The sequence below is a fragment of the Saccopteryx bilineata genome, chromosome 2 (genome assembly GCF_036850765.1).
Source record: "Saccopteryx bilineata isolate mSacBil1 chromosome 2, mSacBil1_pri_phased_curated, whole genome shotgun sequence".
Lineage (NCBI taxonomy): Eukaryota > Metazoa > Chordata > Mammalia > Chiroptera > Emballonuridae > Saccopteryx > Saccopteryx bilineata.
This window is the reverse complement of record NC_089491.1, coordinates 239,722,941-239,750,644: the sequence shown is the minus strand read 5'-3', so window position 1 is coordinate 239,750,644 and position 27,704 is coordinate 239,722,941. Positions and strand designations below refer to the sequence as shown.

General features: G+C 41.9%; 1 protein-coding gene across 3 annotated transcripts in view; it reads left to right on the top strand.

Annotated features, from left to right (window-relative positions):
* PRDM10 (PR/SET domain 10) overlaps window positions 1–27,704 on the top strand; it is a 116,674-nt gene that overhangs the window by 27,005 nt on the left and 61,965 nt on the right. For 2 of the 3 annotated variants that reach the window (XM_066259738.1, XM_066259737.1), the window contains exon 1: window positions 22,772–22,827. Coding sequence is in view for 1 of the 3 variants with exons in the window: in XM_066259739.1 (XP_066115836.1) it covers window positions 15,743–15,811; window positions 20,059–20,223; window positions 22,768–22,827 (294 nt within the window). In the remaining 2 variants the exon portion in view is untranslated. Of the gene's footprint in view, window positions 1–15,624; window positions 15,812–20,058; window positions 20,224–22,767; window positions 22,828–27,704 lie in introns of those variants that run through there. The other variant, XM_066259739.1, reaches the window with a different exon arrangement.

Sequence of the window (27,704 nt, the reverse complement as noted above, 5' to 3'; positions counted from 1 at the left end):
CCGCATGCGCCTGACCGGGATCCACCCAGCACGCCCACCAGGGGGCAATGCTCTGCCCATCCGGGGCGTCGCTCTGTCGTGACCAGAGCCACTCTAGCGCCTGGGGCAGAGGCCAAGGAGCCATCCTCAGCACCCGGGCCATCTTTGCTCCAGTGGAGCCTCGCTGCGGGAGGGGAAGAGAGAAACAGAGAGGAAGGAGACGGGGAGGGGTGGAGAAGCAGATGGGCGTCTCTCCTGTGTGCCCTGGCCGGGAATCGAACCTGGGACTTCCGCACGCCAGGCCAATGCTTTACCACTGAGCCAACCGGCCAGGGCCTCTACCATTCTTTTTTTTTTTTTTTTTTTTTCTGAAGCTGGAAACGGGGAGAGACAGTCAGACAGACTCCCGCATGCGCCCGACCGAGATCCACCCGGCACACCCACCAGGGGCGGACCCTCTGCCCACCAGGGGGCGATGCTCTGCCCCTCCGGGGCGTCGCTCTGCCGTGACCAGAGCCACTCTAGCGCCTGGGGCAGAGGCCAAGGAGCCATCCCCAGCGCCCAGGCCATCTTTGCTCCAATGCAGCCTTGGCTGCGGGAGGGGAAGAGAGAGACAGAGAGGAAGGAGGGGGGGGGTGGAGAAGCAAATGGGCACTTCTCCTATGTGCCCTGGCCGGGAATCGAACCCGGGTCCCCCGTACTCCAGGCCGACGCTCTACTGCTGAGCCAACCGGCCAGGGCCTCTACCATTCTTAATTATGACTCAGCATTGGCTCTAACCATTTCTTAAATTTAATGCATTTTAAGCATTTCATAAAATGCTTACCATAATCTAGACTCTTCTAAGTGCTTCACAAATATTAGCTCATTTAATCCTCTTTAGAACTCTGTGAAGTAGACCCTATTTTTTGTCTTCATATTCAAATGATGAGTCGAGGATCGGTTAGGTCATTTGTAAAGGACAGCTGTTGGTGAGGGGTGGAGCCAGGACTGGAATCCAGGAGTGTGACTTCAGCATACTTTTCACTGTGCATGTAGGAATGCAGGTGCCTAGCTCAAGGACAGGGGTGTTATAGTTGACGGTAAAATTAAACATAAAAATTCTTGTCCTGCCAAATTCTAAAGTGTTTATAATAACTAGATCCAGAAGTCTCATATCTTCATAAGAGTCTTTATCTGCCTTTTATCTTATTTAACCCTGTATTTTTTCAAGTACTACAATTAAAAAAATTATTTAACTTAATTATAGAGCTGAAGAGTACTTTGATGAAATTATTTTATAAAATGGTAACTGATTTGCCTTAATATATATAGTTTTGCTTTCTAACTATGTTTAAACACTGAGATTGAAACATAATTTCTTAAATTTTTATTTTATTTCAGCAACTTCCAATTAAATTATTAGCAAATAAACTTTTGGTATTTTGAGAATCAAAATATAGTATTTAACATAACTTTAAAGGACATGTGTAGTCGAATTGTCATCACTCAAATTAAAATTAGCATTAGAATTTAATCCATGTCTGAGTTGCCATCCTTACTGGAAAGGTTCTGGCCTGTTGCTCCTTCCCTAACTGGTTTCCTCAGATCAGTTACACATGTCCATATTTATTACCAAGGAGCTTAACTTAATTCATTGTTTTAGCTTTACAGACCTGGAACATTTGCATAGAACTGTTCATGTACTTAGATTGCTGGTCTTTGTCATTTTTTACCAGTAGGTTGCTTAATTTGAGTTTTCAAATGACACTGATTTTCTCCTTCATTACTCTGCATCAAACTTTTCTTTTTTTTTTTTTTTTTGCATTTTTCTGAAGCTAGAAACAGGGAGAGACAGTCAGACAGACTCCCGCATGCGCCCGACCGGGATCCACCCGGCACGCCCACCAGGGGCGACGCTCTGTCCACCAGGGGGCGATGCTCTGCCCATCCTGGGCGTCGCCATGTTGCGACCCTCCTGGGTGTCGCCATGTTGCGACCAGAGCCACTCCAGCGCCTGGGGCAGAGGCCACAGAGCCATCCCCAGCGCCCGGGCCATCTTTGCTCCAATGGAGCCCTGGCTGCGGGAGGGGAAGAGAGAGACAGAGAGGAAGGCGCGGCGGAGGGGTGGAGAAGCAAATGGGCGCTTCTCCTATGTGCCCTGGCCGGGAATCGAACCCGGGTCCTCCGCACGCTAGGCCGACGCTCTACCGCTGAGCCAACCGGCCAGGGCTAAACTTTTCTTTGATATATAGTTTTTATTCTGAGTTTTTATAGTCTCATAAGATTTAGTTCTGAAATTCTTTTTTTTTTTTTCTTCTTTTCCAAATGAAAGGAAGGGAGATAGAGAGACAGACTCCTACATGCACCCCAATGGTGATCAAACTCAGCAACCCCCTGAAGCAATCCTGGCAACCAAGCTATTTTTAGTGCCTGAGGCAGAGGCTCCATGGAGCCATCCTCAGTGCCTGGACCAAAGTGCTCAAACCAGTCAAGCCATGGCTGTGGTAGGGGAAGAGAGAGGGAGAGAGAGAGATATAGTGAGAGAGAGAAAGGAGGGAGGGGGAGGGATGGAGAAGCAGATGGTTACTTCTCGTGTGGGCCCTGACTGGGAATCAAATCTGAGACTTCTATATGCTGGGCTGACACTCTACCACTGGGCCAACCAGCCAGGGCCCTGAAATTCTTAAAGTAGGTATTTTGTAATGAGCTAATTTGTATATTAAACTTTGTCTTAGGCGAAAAGAAAGGCACTCAAAAAATAAAAAATCAAGACACTTTTTTTTTTAACAGGGAGGGCATTTTTATTTAAAAAAAATTTAAAAATCCTTGTCCTTGGCTGAGTGACCATCCTTCTGAGGCCTTGCACATGTTTTATGTTAAGCTCACGCTATGTCAAGTCTCATTAGCTCTTATGTGGGGTTACTCATTTTTAAAAAATTTTATTCTGCATACCTGCCTTTACTTTGTTAGCCTATTGTGATGGCTGGTGATGCTGCTTTTCTTGATTTGGGCTCAAGACCGTTTCTGTAGCTGGGAAGTCAAGGACAAAAAGCTTAAAGGAATGAAAACAGAATTAAGTGAAAGAGCTTTAGGTACAGCAGGGACTCTCTGGGTAAAGACTCATCTGACTCCTTTCTGCCATTGACCCAGTGGCAGCGGCAGCATGGGGGAGCTCTCCAGCAGCCTCTGGCCTGATCATGTGCTGTTTCCGTGTGCTGTGCAACTCATTCTTCTTGCATTATGTTCATCCAGGTCCATCAAGTCTCTCTCTTCTTCCTTTCTATGGCCTGTCTAGTGTTGGATTTAAGGGAAGGAGCCAGCCATTTATGCTAGTTAGTTTGTAACAAGCCAGAGAAGTCTGGAATGTGGTGTACCTCTTTCTATTTAAATAATGATGTTCTAGCATGTAAGGTACCACAGCAGTACAGAAATCTCTATTGAATTCTTTATGTTTCTGAGGTTTAGTAATGTGTCAATGATCCTCTGGAATGTATTCACACTATATATACATCACTGGTCCCCAACCTTGTTTAGACCACGGACTGGTTTAATGTCAGAAAATATTTTCACGGACTGGCCTTTGGGTGGGTCAGATAAATGTATCACGTGACGGAGACAAGTGTCAAGAGTGTCTTAGATGGATGTAACAGAGGGAATCTGGTCATTTAAAAAAAATAAAACATCGTTCAGACTTAAATATAAATAAAAGAGAAATAATGTAAGTTATTTATTCTTTCTCTGCGGACCGGTACCAAATGGCCCACGGACTGGTACCGGTCCGCGACCCAGGGGTTGGGGACCACTGCTATACATAACATTTTAAAGTGAATTGTATTTATAGGTGGACCTGTGATCCCAGGTACATACCTATTTTGAAGGCAAAGTTAGGTCTCTCCATCCACCCCTATGTGCAGGCGATGAAATGGGAGCTTCTCAATTCCCAGTCCTGTGGTTCTGGAGTAGTGGCCTCATTCTGCACAGAAGGCCCAGAGATGGTGGAACCAGGTCGGTGCATGGTGAGCAGCAGGATGGGAATGGTAGTGAGAGGAGGCAGGCACAAGTGCTGGCCGGACCACTAGGACACTCTGTTGTCTAGTTCAGGCCCAGCCTTATTAGGGACCTGGCTGGGGAGCCGGCGTTCCCCTTCCCTGCGCCCTTCCCCTCACTCTTCATCTCTGTCAGTCCCGCTATGCAGGTGTTTCCCCAGGCGCGCAGAGACATGCTTCTTGTCCATCTCTCTCATCAGTCCACGAGTTCCATGGGAGCAGGGATTTTTCTCACCATTTTACGCTTGACATTCACAAAGCATGAAATAAATTGCTACCATTTTTTGAATGTTTGTCATTATGCTGTGTGATTCCAAATGTTATTATATTTTATTAAATCGAAGATGTTGATGGGAAGATACACTTTTTTATGTATCATTACAAAAGAAAAAGGCCTTGCCAATTAAACTCTGATATAAGTACTTTTGCCACTTAGAATTTGTATTTGTATTGCTTACTAAAAGAGCTCTTTCAGAATTATTATTTAGGTATAGATTTTTTAATCACATCACTTTTATGCATATATGAAAGAGAAAATATAAGCGAAATAAATTGACTAGGTTATTCCTAAAATTCCATCACTTTCAGAATCACTTTTTGACTCAGAATAATCCATGTGTCTGTGCCATTAAGAGTATTGGTGACTCAGTGTTTCTTTTGTTTGTTTTTTAAAAGTTTCCCATTAATTTGAGAGAGAGAGAGGGGTTGGGGGGAAGGGTGAGAGAAACATTAACTCATTGTTCCATATCCTGACCAGGGATTGAACCCACAACCTCAGCACTTCAGCACAACACTTTATGCGTTGAGTCACCTTGCCAGGGCCGACCCAGTGTTTCTTAAAAGAGGGCATGCAGCTGTCGCTAGGAATCTTATTTTTTTAGGTGAGAGTAGGGGAGATAGTGGGCAGACTCCCGCGTGTGCCCCAACTGGGATCCACCTGGCAACCCTATCTAGGGCTGATGCTCGAATCCCAAGCTGTTTTTAGTGCCTGAGGCTGATGTGCTCCAAAGGAGCTATCCTTAGCGCCCAGGGCCATGCTCAAACCAGTCAAGCCACTGGCTGCTGGAGGGGAAGAGGGAGAGAAAAGAGAATGGGTGGGTAGGAGAGAAGCAGATGGCCACTTCTCCTGTATGCCCTGACTGGGAATCGAACCCAGTACATCCATACACTGGGCTGACACTCTATCCACTTAACCACCAGCCAGAGCCACCAGGAATCTTCTCCAAGAAACTACAGTGTGTCCATAAAGTCATGGTGCACTTTTGACTGGTCACAGGAAAGCAACAAAAGACAATAGAAATGTAAAATCTGCACCAAATAAAAGGAAAACTCTCCCAGTTTCATACCTATTCAGTGCAGTTCGATGTGGGCTCACGCACAGATTTTTTAGGGCTACTTAGGTAACTATCCCATATAGCTTCTACAGACTCGTCACTGACTGGTGGCCTACCAGAATGGGGTTTCTCCACCAAACTGCCGGTTTCCTTCAACTGCTTATCCCACCGAGTAATGTTATTCCTATGTGGTGGTGCTTCGTTATAAACACGCCAATATTCACGTTGCACTTTGGTCACGGATTCGAATTTAGTGAGCCACAAAACACACTGAACTTTCCACTGTACCATCCACATCTTGACTGGCACGGCCGTGGACTGCTCTGCTATATACATGGTGTTACATCATCTGTGCATGCACACATGCTGCCATATCATCCTACAGAAACTGAGAGGGTTTTCTTTTTATTTGGTGCAGATTTCACATTTCTATCATCTTTTGTTGCTTTCTTTTTTTTTTTTTTTGCATTTTTCCAAAGCTGGAAACGGGGAGGCAGTCAGACAGACTCCTGCATGCCCCCGCCCGGGATCCACCCTGCATGCCTACCAGGGGGCGATGTTCTGCCCATCTGGGGCGTCACTCTATTGCATCCAGAGCCATCCTAGCACCTGAAGCAGAGGCCACAGAGCCATCCTCAATGCCTGGGGGCCATCTTTGCTCCAATGGAGCCTCGGCTGTGGGAGGGGAAGAGAGAGATAGAGAGGAAGGAGAGGGGGAGGGGTGGAGAAGCAGATGGGCGCTTCTCCTGTGTGCCCTGGCCGGAATCGAACCTGGGACTCCTGCACGCCAGGCCGACGCTCTACCACTAAGCCAACTGGCCAGGGCTGTTGCTTTCTTGTGACCGGTCAAAAGTGACCGTAAAGCACTATGACTTTACGGACACACTATAATACCGATTCTGGGAGTTTTGATCCTCGTCTTTTCTTTTTTTTAAGTGAGAGGAGGGGAGATAGGCTCCTACATGCAGCCCCACTGAGATCTACTTGGCAACCCCGTCTGGGGCCAATGCTCAAATCAACTGAGCTATCCTCAGTGCCTGAGGCTGATGCTCAGACCAACTGAGCCACCAGCTGTGAGAGGGGAAAAGAGAGAAGAGGAGAGGGAGGGGGAGAGAAGCAGATGGTCGCTTCTCATGACAGGATCGAACCTGGTACGTATTCACATGCCAGGCCGATGCTCTGTCCACTAAGCCAACTGGCAAGGGCTGATCCTGGTCTTTTCTTACTGGGCATAATGCAGTTTCATCTACTTTGCTGTCTTTTATACCCAGGCCCCATAGGTATGGTTGTTAAGGTCATTTTTCCAATTATGGATATTTGCTTCCCTAATCAAATTTATGCCCAGCTGCTGTTCCTATGTCTTTCAGTTTTAATACTGAATTATGGTGTAATCTTTTTGAAAACATTTAAAATGGCAGTTAGACTCAGGATGTCTTGTGCTGACAGTGCACACGACACAGTAAAGTGAGCACAGAACTCCCGGAGGGCTGTCAGCAAGGGCAAACGGGAGCAGACAGCGGCAGCCATATCCTGATTGCCCCTGCAGCGTAGCGACTACAGGACACTACCGAGTTCAGAAATGTTAAAATGAGAAAAAAGTGCATTTATAGACTTGGTGAAGACAAATCATTTATTCTTACAGCCAGCAACCTGGGCAGGTAATTCAGATTTTCAATGGGGAGACTGAAGATCACTTTGTGGCTCACTGACATTACACCTGTTAAGCTTATAGTAGATCTGGAGGTGTAGAACCCAGATATGTCTCATTCTAAAGCTCATACTTAAAAAAAATGTTTTTAAAAAGACTTCATTCTTTTTAGAGACGGTGACCTCAGAGTTCTAGGTCGATGCTTTATCCACTGCACCACCAGAGATCAGGCTAAAGCTCATACTTTCAAGTATGCAACACTAGTCAAGAAAAAATAACTAGACTAGAAGCTTCAGGAGGCAAGTGTCCTTTTTTTTTTTTTTTTTTTTTTTTGGCTACACTGATGTTTGTTAAGGTTCTAGAACAGTACCTGACATTTACTAAGTTTCTTAATATATATTTGTTGAATAAAGTCATTAGAGAGGATAGAAAGGCCAGCATGACCTTCTCTTCCTAAATAAAGTCTGTAACATTTTGGACAATGGGTAAAAGAAAGGAATATGGATGACCATTTTCTAGACAAAGTGTAGTTCGGTTCGCTAGTTCTTTCAGGTCTGTAGAAGAGACACGGGTCGGGACTGGGAGGAGGTCTGTATCCCGCTAACCGAGCCTGCTGGCACCTGCCAGTTGGGCCGTGCTGCCGCAGCTCATGGGTGCTCCCTGCCCGTGTCCTGGAAGTCATGATCAACAGGGCTCCCGCACACCTGAAACTAACAAAATTGTGTTGAATGTCAACTGCAATTTGAAAAATAAGATAACAAACATTGCAGATGATGAAAGATTAACAGAGTGTTATAAATTGTGTAGTTAAAAAGGAAACCAAATATGTCCAGTCTTATTATAAAGGAAGTTTATGTACAGGGCATTTGCTATTTGATAAATACGTTTTAAAAATCTTTAGAATATGAAAGTTGATATATGGGAGCACTACTTGTGCCAAATCTTGTACTTAGAATTGTTATATATCATGTAACCCTGACAATAACTCTAGGGGGTAATTATTATCTTTATTTCACATATGGTGATATTGAGAGGTTAAGTGACTTGGCCAAGGTTATGTAACTAGTGAGCACTTGTGATAGTCTGGAAGCCAGGATGTCAATTCAGATTCTATGGATTTTTTACTTACAGCTTTCCATCTAAGGTTAACGCTAGGATAGGTGTTAGAAACCTTGGCTCTGGCTGGTTAGTTCAGTCGGTTAAGAGCATCATCCTGAAATGACAAGGTTGCTGATTCAATCCCCGGTCAGGGCACAGATGAGAAGAACAAGTGAAGAACCAATGGCTGAAAGGAACAACAAATGAATGCTTCCTTTCCCCCTCCCCCCTCTCTCTCTTCCTTTCTCTTTCTCTCTAAATATCAATCAATCGAAAAAAACCCTCGAAAAAATTAAGCCCTGGCTGGATAGTTCCGGATAGCTTGGTTGGTTGGAGTGCAGTCCCAGAGCATGAATATTGCAAGTTCAATTCTCTGGGCAGGAGGTCACATAAGGAGCAGCTTGATATTCCTGTCTCTTTCCCTGCCAATCTCTCTCTCTCTCTCTCTCTCTCTCTCTCTCTCTCTCTCTCTCTCAAAAAACAAAAACAAAACAAAACCAAACCATTTTACATTCTCTTTTGCAAATGAAGACACTGGTGCTACAGGATTTAAAGTGACTCACTCAGTGTGGAGTCATGCTTAAAATTCGGTTTTCCTGAAGTATTAAACAAATAATTGCAGAATGTCACAGTGGTGTTTTAAATAGTTTAATAATTACAGAAGCTCAATAGGGCTTACAACTATATATCTTAAAGAACAAGAACTACTAACTGGGTATTCTGTGTCTCTCTTAAGGGTTCTAGACACTTTTGGAATTAAAGGGTTTTCACCCTCTTGGGCTTCTTCATTTGCTCACAGTATTCTAAAATTATTGGGAACTGCTGTTGTGGCCAGTGTGTCTCATCCTCATTGCTAAATTTTACAGACAGACTGCCCTGTGCGTATACTAACTGCTGTTGCTCTGCCCCACGCCTGCTAGGCATGTATTTCCTTTTTTTTCTTCCTTTACTCTTGCCTGATGTAATTTACTGGCACTTTATGTCATATAATGTCTACTTTCTTATTTTGGTAGAATTAGAACAAAGATATGTCAGACTGGCCCTTCCCATTTCTGCTCACTTGCTCCCATTTGTCCTTACGTTTCGTCTTCTCCCAGACATCATCCCTGAACGCTTGGCTAGACCTGGTGCCCTCTCTTCTTTCCCACTGCACACGGTGGTACCTTTACTTACCGAATACCTGTCATGTGCCAGAGCTGGAGTTACTCTCGTGAGCAAACACATTCCTTGCCCTGAAAGAACTTTTGAGTTGAGGGGGAGGCAGACAATTAGACAGAAAAATGCAATCATGATTGTATACCTTGTTTAAAAAAAGCTAAATGTATTTATTATATGGTAGGCATCGCACTAAGCATTTTACATGCACTCTTTCATGTCATTCTCTCTCTCTCTTTTTTTTTTTTTTGTATTTTTCTGAAGCCGGAAACGAGGAGAGACAGTCAGACAGACTCCCGCATGCGCCCGACGGGGACCCACCCGGCACGCCCACCAAGGGCGACGCTCTGCCCCCTCCGGGGTGTCGCTCTGCCGCGACCAGAGCCACTCTAGCGCCTGGGGCAGAGGCCAAGGAGCCATCCCCAGCGCCTGGGCCATCTTTGCTCCAATGGAGCCTTGGCTGCGGGAGGGGAAGAGAGAGAGGAAGGGGGGGAGGTGGAGAAGCAAATGGGTGCTTCTCCTGTGTGCCCTGGCTGGGAATCGAACCCGGGTCCCCCGCACGCCAGGCTGACGCTCTACTGCTGAGCCAACTGGCCAGGGCCTCTCTCTCTCTTTTTAAGAGAGACAGACAGACAGGAAGGTGAGAGAGATGGGAAGCATCAACTCATTGTGGCACTTCAGTTGATCATTGATTGCTTTCTCATACTTGACTGGGGGTGGGGTGCCTCCAGCTGAGCCAGCGACCCCTTGCTTAAACCAGCAAACTTGGGTTTCAAGCCAGCATTCTTTGGGCTCAAGCCAGTGACCATGGGGTCACGTCTATGATCCCATGTTCAAGCTGGTGACCTTAGGGTTTTGAAACTGGGTCCTCAGGTCCCAGGTTGACCCTCTATCCACTGTGCCACCGCCTGGTCAGGCCATGTCTTTCTCTTAATAACCTATGGTCCCCATTTTACAGAAAAGGAAGACGAATTGGGGGAACTTCTGTTTTGCCCCAGGTCAGTTAAGTCTCAGAATTGCTATCCAAATCCAGGTCAGAACCCAGGCTCTTAACCATTATTCTTGTACCAGCTGCCGCCTCTCCACTGAGTAAGCCCTTTTCCCTGTGTATCCTCAGTGTCCTTGTGCACCAGGCACACGGGGATGAGCTCCAGTGCCAGAGTTCAGAAACTAATAATGATTTAACAGTCCTACAGCCACTTTAACTGATTCAGTATCTTCTCTCAGAGACTTTAGAAGAATCCAAGAAATTAACATGTATAAACAATGTATGTTCAAAGTTGTTCATCAGTGTTGTTTGTAATAGCTAAAGATTAGAAATAACCTAAATGTTTATTAACATAATATTGATTAAATAAATTATGATGTGTTATAAATATGACAAATTATAATAAAGAATTGAGGAACTGCTATATGGATATGGAAAAATGCAAAAACTATGGTATTATGTGGAATAAACAAAGTTTAGAAAAGATGCTACTTTGTATGGAATCAATAATATTTGCTCTTTGTGCTTGGAGAGGCAGAGAATATATATGGTTTCGCTTGTATATGCATAAAATACCTTTGGAAGAATAGACAGGAAATTGATCATATAAATTGCTTCTGAAGAGTTGCTAAAGGATTCCAGGGAGGGAGATTGTCTACTGTATACCTTTTTGTGCTTTTTGACTTTTGAGTCAATTGAATTTGCTGCCTATTAAAAAAGATATAAAAAAAATTAAAATGAACAACAATAAGTACCTTCTAGACACTAAAACAAATACGGAAAGGCCCTCTGGCTGTGCATGTTTCTTTAGTGCGTGGGATAAGCTTGCCTCTACCCTCTTGAGTATTTGTGCAATCGGTGAACCAAGTTGAAAAAAAATCTCAAGTTCCTATATAGGAAGCACACATAAATCTTCTGTGGTATTTCTGCTAAAAATACATCTGAATGTAACCATGAAGAAATGGCAGACTAATTCAAACTGAGAGACATTCTGAAAAATAAATTGCCGGTGCATTTCAAAAATGTCAAGGTTATGGAAAACTAAGAAAGACTGGGGACTGTTCCAGATCATAGGGCACTGAAGTGACAAGACAACTCAGTGCACTGTGTGTGATAGCAGATCGGACTCCAGGCCCCCAGAAAAGTTTCCTTCTCTGCAAAGGATATTACTTAGACAATTGACAACATTTTTTCTTTTTTTCTTCAGCTGTGGCTTGGGACAGCATTCAAAGAGCAGTTTTATAATTTCTTCTCTGTTTTTTTTACAGAGAGAGCGAGAGTTAGAGAGAGGGATATATAGGGACAGAGAGGAACGCAGAGAGATGAGAAGCATCAATCATCAGTTTTTCATTGTGGCACTTTATTTTTCCTTTGTTTTGTTTTACAGGGACAGAGAGAGAGTCAGAGAGAGGGATAGGTAGGGACAGACAGACAGGAACGGAGAGAGATGAGAAGCATCAATCATTAGTTTTTCGTTGCAACACCTTAGTTGTTCATTGACTGCTTTCTCATATGTGCCTTGATCGTGGGCCTTCAGCAGACCGAGTAACCCCTTGCTCGAGCCAGTGACCTTGGGTCCAAGCTGGTGAGCTTTGCTCAAACCAGATGAACCTGCGCTCAAGCTGGCGACCTTGGAGTCTCAAACCTGGGTCCTCTGCATCCCAGTCCGATGCTGTATCCACTGCGCCACCGCCTGGTCAGGCTCTTCTCTGGGTTTTATGGAGACCTACTTTACTGTCTGGGTTAGCCCTTTAGGGCACTGAGTCAGCCTGAAAAGGGCAACCAGAAGGGTGGACAGTTGACAACTTTTGAATAAGGTCTATAAGTTATGTAATAGTACTATTTCACTGATAACTTCCTGGTTTTGTTACTAGTACTGTGGTTTGTGGGAAGATGTCCCATTTTGGGGAAATAGGCACTATGTATTTAGTTGTAAAAGGGCATTGTATCATTTCAGTTGTTTCCATGTCTTGGCCACTGTGAATAGTGCTGTAAGGAACATAGGGGTACGTGTATCTTTGCACATAAATGTTCTCAAATTTTGTTGGTAGATTCTCAGAAGAGGGGTTACTCAGTTATATGTAACTCTTACTAATTTTTGAGGAACCTCCATACTGTTTTCCATACTGGCTGTCCCAGTCTAGATTCCCACAAGCTGTGTATACACACACACACAATGGAATACTACTCAACCATAAAAAAAGATGAACTACTGTTGTTTGTGAAACAAGGATGGATCTTGAGAACGTCATGTGAAGAGAAATGTGAGACAGAAAAAGCCAAGAACCATGTGATCTCACTTGTATGTGATATAAAACTGAAAGGAGCAAATGAACAAACAGGACAAACAAGAACTCACAGACACAGACAATTGTATGGTGGTGACAAGAGGGAGTTGGTGTAGGGTAAAGGGGTCAAGTATATGGGGACAGAAGATGTGACTTTGGGTGGTAAGCACACAATGCAAGATGCTGATGATGTATTATAGAATTATAAACTTGAGATCTATATAATTTTATTAATCAATGCCACTTCAGTAAATTTAATTTAAAAAGAGAATAATAAAGTAAACATGATAAAATATTAACATTTGGGCAAGCTGAGTGCAGAAATATAGGAATTCTTTGTATTATATTTTTGCAGCTTTTCTCTCTGAAATTATTTCACAATAAAATTTTAAAAATGCTCCCCATATGGAACATTTTATGCTTTTGTAATACTGAGCCTTTTATGTCCTTTTGAACAAAAGAAAAACATGTTTTTCTTCATATACAGCTGTATATTGCTGTTGACATTTATTCAGGGTTTCTTATTTTTTTGTTCCTTTTTAAAATATATATAACAATGTTGTTGATATATAATTAACAGACTCTACAACTCACTCTGAATATCTTTTAATATCTGCTTAAATAGTGCTGTTTATAAGGAGCTTTTAATAATTAACTTTATTAGGCTATAATTTATTTATACATGATAAAATTCACATATTTTAATTGACTAGATTTTTTATTTTGACACATAATTCCCCATAATTCCACATATAACCACCAGTCCAGTCCAGATACCACAGATAAACATTTCCATTTTGCCAGAGAATTCCCCCCTCTCCCTTTGTTTATACTTTCACCTGTTGGTGGATATGGTCATTGTTTTCAGTACTCTGTGATGTACGGTGTTTGCAGGATGAATTGTGTGTGGTGGGGGTATGGGGTGGTGGTGACAATGGTAGTGTTGAGCAGGAGCAGGCTTCTCCACAGCCCAGCAGAGGCTCCCACACAGTGTGGACATGGCAGTTCATGTATGTCAGAGGGGCCCAGACATTGGGTGTTCCTGTATCTTTTCTTTCTTTCTTCTTTGGGCCTTAATCTGGTTCAGAGTTTGGAGCCTGTGCAGTCTTAGAATGTTCTCAGTTTATTTCCACTGTGGGAGCCGAAAAAATAATACTTTTCTTTTCACCTTCTAAGTTTCTCGAGCCGGCCTAATAATCAAATAAAAAGAGGCAGATTGACAAGGAAAATCAGAATTTAAATATATGTGTACCAGGAATTCACATAAGCATGAAAATTTTAAATAGAGTGAGGCAACATTGGGTATATATGACTTTTTTTTTTTTTTAACAGAGACAGAGAGTCAGAGAGAGGGATAGATAGGGACAGACAGTCAGGAACAGAGAGAAATGAGAAGCATCAATCATCAGTTTTTCGTTGCGACACCTTAGTTGTTCATTGATTGCTTTCTCATATGTGCCCCAACCGCGGGCCTTCAGCAGACTGAATAACCCCTTGCTCGAGCCAGCGACCTTGGGTCCAAGCTGGTGAGCTTTGCTCAAACCAGATGAGACTGCGCTCAAGCTGGTGACCTCGGGGTCTTGAACCTGGGTCCTCCGCATCCCAGTCCGATGCTCTATCCACTGTGCCACTGCCTGGTCAGGCAGTATATATGACATTTTGGACCAAGGAGAATGTAATGCCGGTGGCCGAGGCCAGGCAGGTCCACAGTGGATTCAGGTGGACGGTAAAAACTGCGGAGCCAGAAAGGGTTGGGCCATTCCGTTTAATCAAGTCTCAAAATGGTGACAACAAGCACACAGGCAGGGGAAACCACCTCTCAGGCAAACAAACAGCAAAAGGCTCCTCACGGTGGTGGGAAGGCAATCCAAGCATCTGCAATCCCCAATCTCTCATTTCTCCTGAGCGCAAGCACCCATAGCCTTCTATAGGCTATGCACACATGCCTCTGCCACTTGCTCACACACTAATCAAGCAAAGTGCTTGCAGCTGGTAACCCCACTAGCAAGCCTAACATGGCTGCCCCACAAATAGAAAGTGAGAAGGGGCAATTTATAGGTAATTGAGGAAGAGCTGAGCACACATGTCAGGTGAATTCTTGCTAGGCAGCTAAGAAACAACAGGACACAGTGGGTATCTAGCTAAAAGGCCTCTGCCTGAAGCCCTCCTATTCAAAGTGAGCTAAGGTGAGTATCCCGAGGCCGTTTGTGGAGTAGGTCTTTCCAACCCAATTTCTTAGGCTGGAAGAAAGCCCCTCAGAGGTTCTTTCTGAGTCTTTTGTTTCTTAGTAACCAGTTTTGATCAATATCTCAAAAGGCAACACTTTGGTCTCCTTCACCATTAACAATGGAGAAAATTAGGGCTGGATCTTAGCCAGTGGCTTTTCTTACAGATGGATAGTTTAGTGTGCGCATGCTACTCTCTTGGCATGGCGGGAGGAGGGTTATCGGGCATGGCTGCCCTGCTGCCCTGTTAAACAGCAACCTCAGGGGACTTAAAAATGTCAGCATTTTTATCATCATCAAAAGGGAAAATTGATTTCCTTAAAATGCTTGTTTTGGAAAAGAGTAAAATGTAGATTTCAAAATGCAGATTTAGTGTATATTGGTGTTTGATAAGGCTTTTGTTGGTTCAGTAATCACTCCTGTACCAACCAAGTGGGAAACAAAGTTGATATTTATTTTCACGAAATTGGGGCCCAGAAAATTTAGCTCCCTCTTGTTAGTCTGCTCTTCATTTCAACTATATAGGTGGTATAGTAGCTCAGTGCCTAAGCAAGTGTGGAAGAGAGGAGACAGCTGGGGCTGGCAGTGAGACCTGCGTGTGAACCCATCTCTGACCTACGTTTAGTTTTGGACAACCTCATTCTCCTAAGCAGGAGAACTAAGAACTACCTTCAGTATTCACATTATATCATGTGTGTCTGAACGTAGAAAGCATGCAATACATTGTATAATTATAACAAATAATTTCTCTGCTTTTACCTTTTTGCCCAAGTGTATTATCTTTTACAGAGTTTTATTTTTCTCTCTTTGTGGTTGGAACTGTAATTTATTAAAACATTCATCAATTTAAAGTTTTATTTCCTTTTTCTCTCTTTTTTCAGGCACATTGCGGAGACACCTTTTTGTTCTTCATGAACACTCATGTAGTAGACAGATGACTGTCCTCCGCCCCATGCTGCCCTAGGTGCCTCCAATGTAGAGCTGTCCAGTAGGGAAAGGATGGACTCCAAAGATGAAAGCTCGCACGTGTGGCCTACGTCCGCAGAACACGAAGAGAATGCTGCACAGGTGAAGACTGGGCTTCCCAGTTTGGTACTGATAGCATCTTTTCAGTTGGGTACAGTTTGCTGACAGCTAGATGGCAGCTTCTCTATAGTAGCTGAGTAGTTGGGAGGGAGCTGCCCTGCAGAACTGGTGGGTCAGGAGCAAGAGTGTTGTAGTACTTGGAACACCCTGCAGTATATCCAATGTGACTCAGGGAGCTGGGCTACCACCCAGCGGCTTCCCTGCCCTTCCCCAGCTCACTGTCACCACTGTTCACTCTTCTGTTTTATTTTGTGATTGGTGCTGAAAGTGTGTTTCTTTGATGTTATCTAGTGCAGGGGTCTCAAACTCAACTCAGCATGTGGGCCGCAGAGCAAGATCACAGCCCTTCGGCGGGCCGCACTAGGTCTACAAAAGGCAACTGTTACGCAACACTTTTCTCACTGCAGTTGAAAACAAAAAAAATCAGTACAACAAGCACAATCGTACATGCAGTTTACTCAGTGTCACAAAACGACCAGAAACTGTAGTTCGCATCACAACTGCTGTTAACTAAGCTAATATCTAGCTAGGATGCTAGAGAAATGAAAAATACAAGTAGGCCCCTAGGCTTACTTAATTTTATCCAAAATATTTTGAACTTCGTGGATTAGTCTGCGGGCCGCACAAAATTGTTCAGTGGGCCGCGAGTTTGAGACCCCTGATCTAGTGTATGGTTTTGATTCTTCACCAGTGATGGAGTACATGGTTTGTCTATAAAGTGAGTGGCTTTTCTTTTGTTTTCAAATTAGGAGCATAAATCTCTAACTGAAAGTTGTCCTACTGAGTCATTAGCTCTGGAGGTAGTCACTTATTCAAATGCTGCTGTGATTGTGATTTCTGCCTTTCAAATTGCTGTTATAACCAACTGCTTGTTCTTCTGGCTCTTCTTATAGCAAAGGCAAACCTCTGCATTTTTTGGTATGCATTTGAGAAGAGTTGGCAGTCATGTGGAGCCATGTTTTATATGTGGCCAAAGTATAAAACTTAATTTTTAAGCATGGTAATAAATATATAATTTTAAGTTTAATTTTTTATTAAATTACATGATCACAGTATTATCAAAATAAGGATATTGATTGAAACATTAAATATACACATTTAATTTAAGAAATATAATAAATATAGTAAATAAAATTGATCATCTGATATGATGTAAAAATCTGAGTCTGAATACTTTAAAAAAAAAAAAGTTCCAGAGGCCCTGGCTGGTTGACTCAGCGGTGGAGCGTTGGCCTGGTGTGTGGAAGTCCCGGATTTGATACCCAGTCAGGGCACACAGGAGAAGCGCCCATCTGCTTCTCCACCCCTCCCCCTCTCCTTCCTCTCTGACTCTCTCTTCTCCTCCCACAGCCAAGGCTCCATGGGAGCAAAGTTGGCCCGGGCACTGAAGATGGCTCCATGGTCTCCGCCTCAGGCACTAGAATGGCTCTGGCTGCAACGGAGCAATGCCCCAGATGGGCAGAGCATCGCCCCCTTGTGGGCATGCGGGTGGATCCCAGTTGGGAGCATGCGAGAGTCTGTCTGTCTGCCTTCCAGCTTCTAACTTTGGAAAAATACCAAAAAAAAAAAAAAAAGTTTCAGAGATGCTTCTCCCAGAATCATTGAGAATGCTGCTTTGTTCTCATGGAAACCATTTTGAAGGCTACTTTCATGCAGATATATATAATTTTTGATGTGTTTTGTTTATAAATAGAAATGTCCATTAAAGAACAGAATAAAGGTAAATATGGTTATGGCACTATGTGACCAGGGTCCCCAAGTGTGGGTGATCAGACAGTAATAGACAGCAGATCTCACCCTCCCTTATTGCACCCTCTTCCTAACCATTCCTTCTCCAAGCTAGGAATTTTGAATTAGCAGAACAGTGAGTGTTGAAGACCAAGTTGCATTTTTTTTTCCTGAAGTTGGAAACGGGGAGGCAGTCAGACAGACTCCCGCATGCACCCAACTGGGATCCACCCAGCATGCCCACCAGGGGGCGATGCTCTGCTCACTCATCTGGGGCATCGCTCTGCCGCAATCAGAGCCATTCTAGCACCTGAGGCAGAGGCTACAGAGCCATCCTCAGCACCCGGGCAAACTTTGCTCCAATGGAGCCTTCACTGCGGGAGGAGAAGAGAGAGACAGAGAGGAAGGAGAAGGGGAGGAGTGGAGAAGCAGATGGGAGCTTCTCCTGTGTTCCTTGGCTGGGAATTGAACCCAGAACTCCTGCATGCCAGGCCAACGCTCTATCACTGAGCCAACCAGCCAGGACCCAAGTTGCATTTTTAAAGCATTTTCTTATTTTTTTTTCAGAGACAGAGAGAGAGTCAGAGAGAGGAATAGACAGGGACAGACAGACAGGAACCGAGAAATGAGAAGCATCAATCATTAGTTTTTTGTTGTGCGTTGCAACACCTTAATTGTTCATTGATTGCTTTCTCATACGTACCTTGACCGCGGGCCTTCAGCAGACCGATTAACCCCTTGATTGAGCCAGCGACCTTGGGCTCAAGCTGGTGAGCTTTTGCTCAAACCAGATGAGCCCTCGCTCAAGCTGGCGACCTCGGGGTCTCGAACCTGGGTCTTCTGCATCCCAGTCCGACGCTCTATCCACTGTGCCACCACCCGGTCAGGCGAAACCAGTGCAAGGTTTTAATGTTAATGAACAAATCTAAGGTCACAAAATTATCTTGTAGCACTTAAATGTGAAGTGCAAGTATGTTGTAAGCCTAATTCTTCCAATATAAACTATATCTTCATGGACAAATTAAATTTATGTAGTAGCTGGACTGATCACTTAGTATAGAAGTAAAAGTCTGTTTTATAATATATCTACGGTGCTTGATTGCATTTGCTCTCTAGGTTTTTTTTCTGGAGATTAAATTACGGTAGCTTTATCATATTTGGGTTCTCTACTGTTATCCATTGGAGAAAATTGAAATAAAAAAGTTAGATCAATGGCCAAGACAGTATAAGAGTAAGGATTCCAACCTATGAATGCGCAACTTCAATATCAGCACATAAATTATTTCTCTCCCAAATGTGTACTTTGACCATCTGCTTCTATACCTTCAATATCAGGCTCAGGCTGTGTGCCAAACTTGAACCTTCAAGAATTCAAACCTCCAAAGCTAACTACTCAGAAAACAATTTAGGACGTTCAATTTCTGCTTTAGTTCTTGGTAGAAACAGGAAATTATTTACCCTGTTGACAACTGAAATAGTTGTCCAGAGTCTCTTAAAATACTTCATTAGAATTTTCTGTATCTTTATCTAGCTGGTAAGCAATTCTGTTACAGTCGTTGATTCAGCAAGCATTTACGAATAGCCTCCAGTATAGCGTTGGAGTGTGAAAGAACTTGGAGGAAAGAAAGTGACCTCATTTTAATGTGTCTGTTGAAAGGCAGTACCGTGTTTCCCTGAAAATAAGATGGTATCTTATATTAATTTTTGCTCCTAAGGATGCGCTAGGTCTTATTTTTCAGAGGATGTCTTATTTTTCCATGAACAAGAATTCACATTTATTGTGGAACAAAAAAATCAACATTTATTAATATACTGTAGTCATGTCATCACAAACATCAGCATAACCAGCAAACTCTGAATTCCATCAAGATTTTCTTGTGACTCTATTTCCATGTACAACAATCTACCCTGTTTCCCTGAAAATAAGACAGTGTCTTATATTAATTTTTGATCCTAAAGATGTGCTAGGTCTTATTTTCAGGGGAGGCCTTATATTTCTAATTTTGAAAAAAATTGCACTAGGTCTTATTTTTGGGGATGTCTTATTTTTGGGGAAACCGGGCATTAGTTACAAAATAGAATTTCCATGATGTGTTAAAAGCAATTGCCTTTTGCTTGACATATTTTTTTTTCACATAACAGAATTTGTGTTTAGTATTTTGGGAATAATGGTAACCAGAAATCTTTGGTCATACTTCCAGATCAGTTACGTGCTCCCTCATTACTCCTGGAAAGATATATCTACATTGGATATTTGAGGCAAAGGAGAATTTAAATCAGTTGCCTAATCGTAAGCAGTAAATCAGTGGGTGACAAGGTGGTTGGCTCCTGTCTCTGAGTCATTAACTCAACATAGATGAGGTTGTATCAATTCCCATTCTTCTTTCATTGGGGCTATTTTAGAATGCAAGTGTGTAAGGTGCTTGGTCTGCCATGTATCCTTGTGAGATTGGTTTTGTTCTAAGGGGTAGTTGCTACATACTTGCTACTTTTTGCCTCAGGTACACTTTGTTCCAGACGCTGGAACTGTGGCTCAGATCGTCTACACCGATGACCAGGTTCGTCCTCCCCAGCAGGTGGTGTACACAGCCGATGGTGCCTCCTACACGTCAGTGGATGGTCCGGAGCATACACTTGTATACATCCATCCAGTGGAAGCCGCTCAGGCATGTGAATGACTATTGTGTATAATTTGTTTATTAATCAATTAATTCACTAATTAGTTATGTTTACTCTGCAGTAGTCATATGGGGCACTGTTGATACAGGAAATATTCAGATAAGATTTGTGCTTCCAAGGAATTTATAACCAGCTTGGCAGAGGAAGATGTGATTTATTTATTTATATTAAATGTAACGAGAACAATGATTTTCAACCTTTTTCATCTCATGGCACACGTAAACTAATTACTAAAATTCTGTGGCACATCAAAAAATATATTTTTGCCAATCTGATGAAAAAAATAGGTGTAATTTTGTTTGATTTACAAAAAAAGAATAGTAATTATCTGCCCTTTCTGATCCAAAGTTACTTTTTAAAAATTCAGGTGCCTATACTTGTATATAAGGATTTCTGGTATCAAGAATTAACCAGTCAGATGCAACTCTATTATGTGACCTATATATTTATGGTTCAGGACAGGGCATTTACACTGGATGGCTATAGTTGTATTGGCTGTTGTCATTTTTTTTTTATTTGTCAGTATAAGGGAAAGGAGGTCAGTGCCTCTGATTAAATAGTTGAGTAGTGCATGTTTTAAAAAGTCTTGCGGCACACCTGTTGAAAATTGCTGAGTTAGAGCACTACCCTTGTATCAGTTTTTCTATCCAGTTATTATGGACTAGATTATCAGCTTGTCACTTTTCTTAGGTATCAAGAAGTAGGCCAAAAATGGCATTTAGTTCTGTTTAGCTTAGTCGAAGATAGATCAGTGAAAACAAACAGATTATTACTGTTAAATGTATAAGCAAAGGTCCTACTAGCTTATTAACTGCTGTTTATTCTTAATACCTGACTGATTAGTAGGACTGTAATAGAGCAAAAGTAAAAGCTGCACAATTATAGTTACTTTTATTTTTTTTTGCCAATGACTTGGGGTATTGGTTTCCAAATGCATGATAAAGTTTTCTCTGATATGTAACTCTCAGTTTCTCTTGTTAAAACTTTACACTGTACAAAGCACTTGAAAACATATTTTAAAAAATAAGTTCCATACTTTTATAGTAGGATCCTGGTAATAAAAATTTGCCCTTATATGCAATATTTAATCAATAGGCTTAAATCATTTCCAAGAAGAAATGGGGTTTACCTGATACTTTTCAAATTGGTGTAAACATGAAATTGCCAAATATTAAGGTGATAATTTGCAATGTCTGTACTTAGGCATAGCTCCCAACTATATTAAAATAAGATCATATATGATAGTTTATATGCTGTGCCCAGCTTTTAGTTTTTTATTATGTTGCTAAATGTCTGAATTTTGATAATCTTTTTAATGTCAAGTCTAAGAATCTGACACTGGCTGAAATTCTTTTACATTCTTCTGCAATCAAAATTTAGTCATAGTTCTTATTCCCATAGGTTTTCTTAAGGCTTGGGCAAATCAAAGTCTTTTCAAAGTTTTAGGGGAAAGAATATTTTTCTGTATTGGAAATTTTCTGTGGTGCCCTGGCTTAAATAATTTTGAAGATTTTTTTTCAGTAGTAAGTTTTGCTGCATCATGGCACAAATTATGTGTTTATGAGAACTTTCTTTTAAATTATGGTTTTACTGGCTTTTTCCAAAAAATAATCCATGGAATATTAAATCCAATTTATTTTTCTTCTACTTCTTTTCTGAAAATGAGTACACCTTTTATATTTGAAAGAGTTGTAATGCTTACATATGTAGCACTCTTCTGTATTTTTTCATACCTTTAATGCATTTTCATTCAATTGCAAGTCTTCCCCTTTTGATACATAGTGTTAAGTGTGAGTGCATTCACCCTCATTCATGGCATGTTTTCTAAGTTTTAATGACATGCCTTTTTTATTTTTTGTATTTTTCCCAAGCCAGAAACGGGGAGGCAGTCAGACAGACTCCTGCATGCGCCCGACCGGGATCCACCCGGCACGCCCACCAGGGGGCGATGCTCTGCCCATCCGGGCATTGCTCTGTTGCGACCAGAGCCATTCTAGCGCCTGAGGCAGAGGCCACAGAGCCATCCCCAGCTCCCGGGCAAACTTTGCTCCAATGGAGCCTCGGCTACAGAAGGGGAAGAGAGAGAGAGAGGAAGGAGAAGGAAGGGGTGGAGAAGCAGATGTGCGCCTCTCCTGTGTTCCCTGGCCGGGAATTGAACCCGGGACTCCTGCATGCCAGGCCGATGCTCTACCACTGAGCCAATCAACCAGGGCCAATGACATGCCTTTTTAATAGTTGTGACATTCAACCACAAGAGAGGCTTTGCTTAAGAGAAAAATCATGAATTATGTTAGCCCATTGAGATAGATAGTTAGCTTATACAATCTCTTTTGTGCCATCTGAATGAAAGGCTTTGGCTACCTGTAAGATTACTATCTTTATCTTCTTTATTAATGAAGGATTATTAGTAGCTATATGGGAGTTAACTCTCCCACAAATTGGTGCTTAGCAGTAGGATAATTTTTCCTGTGTAGGCAAGCTGTCTAAAGATCTATTGATAAGTTTGTTGTTGTATTTGTTTTTTTGTCTAGACTCTGTTTACAGATCCAGGCCAGGTAGCTTATGTCCAACAGGATGCCACAGCTCAGCAGGTAATGAGTTGCCTTTTGCCTGTTTATTGTTTGGGGATAATACTATGAATGTTACCCTTCCCTGGAATGTTCACAACCCTCTGCACTATGTATTCTCCTGATGTCTGTTTCTTTTTTTTTTTTTTTGTATTTTTCCAAAGCCGGAAACGGGGAAAGACAGTCAGACAGACTCCTGCATGCGCCCGACCGGGATCCATTGGGCACGCCCACCAGTGGGCGACGCTCTGCCCACCAGGGGGCGATGCTCTGCCCCTCCGGGGCGTCGCTCTGTTGTGACCAGAGCCACTCTAGCGCCTGGGGCAGAGGCCACAGAGCCATCCCCAGCGCCCGGGCCATCTTTGCTCCAATGGAGCCTTGGCTGCGGGAGGGGAAGAGAGAGAGAGGAAGGAGAGGGGAGGGGTGGAGAAGCAGATGGGCGCTTCTCCTATGTGCCCTGGCCGGGAATCAAACCCGGGACTTCTGCACACCAGGCTGACGCTCTACCACTGAGCCAACCAGCCAGGGCCATGTCTGTTTCTTATATATTAAATTTGATGGCAACCTACATCATTCTAGCTTCTGAAAAACTGAGATTCTTTTTGGTTATCCTTTAAAACATTTTTTTTTTTTAATTTATATTTCTAATATGTCATTTTTTACTTTGAGGGACTTCGTTCTTACTTTCCTCCAGGTTGTGAAGTGATAAAGAGGGTGCAGAAGCTAGATAATGTCAGTCTTACTCTGTAGAAACTATGAGTCCAAGTAACTTTCTTTTATGTTCAGTAGTATGACTAACTTAGCTGTACTACTGAGTGTCATGGCTGATTATAAATAAATTCTCAATTGGTATACATTTTCTGCTTTTGAACTTTTTATATATGATTTGGATACTTCCATTTTAAAATATGAAAACCGAATAGTAATTGTAGTAATATAATTAATAAATTTCATTAATATTAATATTTATTAATTAATATTATTTATGAAATATAGAGAACATTCTTAGAAGTCTTTCTCAGTAAGTTATGGGTAAATTTATTCCTGATTGGTAGTAATCTACAACTTTGTTGGGTTCATGTACTTGAATAAAACTTGTCTTAATCTGTTTAGATTACATATACAGAATGCCATATACTGAGTGGTTTACAAATAACAGAGATTTATTTCTCACACGTTCTGGAGGCTGGGAATTTCATAATCAAGGCACCAACAGACTCTGTATGGTGAGGGCCATGTTCTCCTTGGTCCTCACATGGTAGAAAGGGCTAGGTAGCTTTCTGGGGTCTCTCTTATGAGGGCACTATCTCCATTCAGGAGGGCTCCACCCTTGTGATCTAGTCACTACTCAGAGGCTTCCCTCAATATCATCACATTAGAGACTATATTTCAACAAGTAACTTTTGGGAAGACAACATTTAGTCTATAAAAGAAGTTATTTTATTTTAATAATATTGTAATAATTAGGTATATTCTTTTTGTTGACAGAAAGAGAGGGACAGACAGACGAGAAGGGAGAGAGATGAGAAGCATCAACTTATAATTGTGGCACCTTAGTTGTTCATTGATACTTTCTCATATGTGCCTTGACCTGGGGGCTACAGCTGAGCCAGTGATCCCTTGCTCAAGCCAGTGACCTTGGAGTCAAGCCAGTGACCATGGAGTCATGTCTATGATTCCACGCTCAAGCCGGTTACCTTGCGCTCAAGGGGATGAGCCTGCACTCAAGCTGGCAACCTCAGGGTTTAAAACCTGCGTCCTCAGCAGCCCAGGCTGATGCTCTATTCACTGCACCACCACCTGGTCAGGCAGGTAGAAACCATGTCTGTTTCTGTGAATATTGATTCTGTCAAGGAAGCAATGGATAGATTTAATCAGTTTTTACAACTTGGCAAGAAAAAATAAAATGAAATGTCTTTAAGTGTTTTTCATAGATGATTAGCTTATTCAGTCAATTTTGGAGTGATGACGTTTTTCATGTAGAATTTGAGCAATGCCTGACCAGACGGTGGCACAGAGGATAAAACATCAGACTGGAATGTAGAGGACCCAGGTTCGAAACCCCGAGATTGCTGGCTTGAGCACAGGTTCATCTGGCTTGAGTGCAGGGTTGCTGCCGTGAGTGTGGGATCATAGACATGATCCCATGGTTGCTGGCTTGAGCCTAAAGGTCGCTGGCTTGAAGTTCAAGGTCACTGGCTTGAGCACAAGGTCACTCGCTAGAGCAAGGGATCACTCACTCTGCTGTAGCCCTCTGGTCAAGGTTTGTAAAGCAATTAATGAGCAACTAAGGAGCTGCAATGAAGGATTGTTGCTTCTCATCTCTCTCCCTGTCTGTCTGTCACTATCTATCCCTCTCTTTGTCTCTATCACACACACATACACACAAAAAAGAGTTGAAGCAATGCAAAAAATAGACAAGTACATAAAAAACCCAAACAAACCAGAAACATCCTTGTTAACTGAATAGTTTTGTAAGTATTATTTCAGACAACCTGCCAGACATACAGACATGAGCAGGGGGAAAATTGCACTCTGCTCTAAATGCTATTATTCATTTGAATATCATAAACTTCAGTATTACTTAAATTTAGCAGAAGAAAAAGAAACTGAGGTGAAACTGAAAGAGGTTAGTTAGAGTCATCACATTTTTCTAAACGGCACTTGAGCTTCAGTTCGATTCTGTCCTTGACTCCTGCTGTGATGACATGGACGGCAGCACCCTTCCATCCTCTGCCTCTCCACTGTTTCCTGTTAGTTGCATTATTATTGTAACTCTTATATTTATGTTCTGTTCAGTAACCACAGTTATTTAGAATTTTGCTGCATTCTCTATTGATGCTTAATTTATAGAAATCTGGAGTCTAGTTTTGATTATTTTCCTCATTTCTTTTTTATCTCTTTGATAATGCCTGTTTGATTATTTCTTTATACTTGAAGTTTTCTTTGAAGTCTAATGACTTCACTAGTATATGAATCAGAATTTCCTAGAACAGGGTGTGTTCTTTTGATGTGTAGGTCAAGACTTTATTTTAGGAAAAATTTCATCTATTGGGCCTTTTAAAATCTTTAAAGTTTCATTTGATATGTTCACTTTTTTTTATAAATAAATTTTTATTAATGTTAATGGGGTGACATCAATAAATCAGGGTACATATGTTCCAAGAAAACATCTCCAGATTATCATGTCATTCAATTATGTTGCATACCCATCACCCAAAGTCAGATTGTCCTCCGTCACCTTCTGTCTGGTTTTCTTTGTGTCCCTCCCCCTCCCCCTCTCCCTCCCTCTTCTCCCCCCCCCCCCCCATAACCACCACACTCTTGTCCATGACTCTTAGTCTCCTTTTTATGTCCCACCTATGTATGGAATCATGCAGTTCTTAGTTTTTTCTGATTTACTTATTTCACTCCGTATAATGTTATCAAGGTCCGTCCATGTTGTTATAAATGAAATGATATCATCATTTCTTATGGCTGAGTAGTATTCCATAGTGTATATGTGCCACATCTTCTTTATCCAGTCATCTGTTGAAGGGCTTTTTGGTTGTTTCCATGTCTTGGCCACTGTGAACAATGCTGCAATGAACATGGGGCTGCATATGTCTTTACGTATCAATGTCTCTGAGTTTTTGGGGTATATACCCAGTAGAGGGATTGCTGGGTCATATGGTAGTTCCATTTTCAGTTTTTTGAGGAACCACCATACTTTCTTCCATAAGGTTGTACTACTTTACATTCCCACCAACAGTGAATGAGGGTTCCTTTTTCTCCACAGCCTCTCCAACATTTGCTATTACCTGTCTTGTTGATAATAGCTAATCTAACAGGTGTGAGGTGGTATCTCATTGTAGTTTTGATTTGCATTTCTCTAATAACTAATGAAGATGAGCATCTTTTCATATATCTGTTGGCCATTTGTATTTCTTCCAGGGAGAAGTGTCTGTCAATGTCCTCTTCCCATTTTTTTTATTGGATTGTTTGTTTGTTTGTTGTTGAGTTTTATGAGTTCTTTGTATATTCTTCATGACTCAGTCTAGGAAGGTTGTATTGTTCTAGGAATTTATCCATTTCTTCTAGATTGTTGAATTTGGTGGCATATAGTTTTTCGTAGTATTCTACAATAATTCTTTGTATATCTATGATATCTGTGGTGATTTCTCCTCTTTCATTTTGGATTTTGTTTATATGAGTTCTTTCTCTTTTTTCCTTGGTGAGTCTTGCCAAAGGTTTGTCAATTTTGTTGATCTTTTCAAAGAACCAGCTCCTTGTTTTATTAATTTTTTCTATAGTTTTTCTGTTCTCTATTTCATTTATTTCTGCTCTGATTTTTATTATCTCCTTTCTTCAGTTGGTTTTGGGTTGTCTTTGTTCTTCTTTTTCTAGTTCCTTAAGGTGTGAAGTTAAGTGGTTTACTTGGGGCTCTCTCTTGTTTGTTCATATAGGCCTGAAGTGATATGAACTTCCCTCTTATTACTGCTTTTGCTGCATCCCAGAGATTCTGATATGTCGTATTGTCATTTTCATTTGTCTGTATATATCTTTTGACCTCTGCGCTTATTTCTTCTTTGACCCATTCATTTTTTAAAAGTATGTTGTTTAGTTTCCACATTTTTGTGGGTTTTTTCCCTCTTTTTTGCAGTTGAATTCTAGTGTCAAGGCTTTATGATCAGAAAATATGCTTGGTACAATTTTGATTTTTCTGAATTTGCTGATGTTATTTTTGTGGCCCACCATATGGTCAATTCTTGAGAATGTTCCATGTACACTAGAGAAAAATGTATACTCTGTTGCTTTGGGATGAAGTGTCCTGTAGATATCTATCATATCCAGGTGCTCTAGTGTTTCATTTAAGGCCAATATATCTTTATTGATTTTATTTTTGGATGAATGATCTAGAG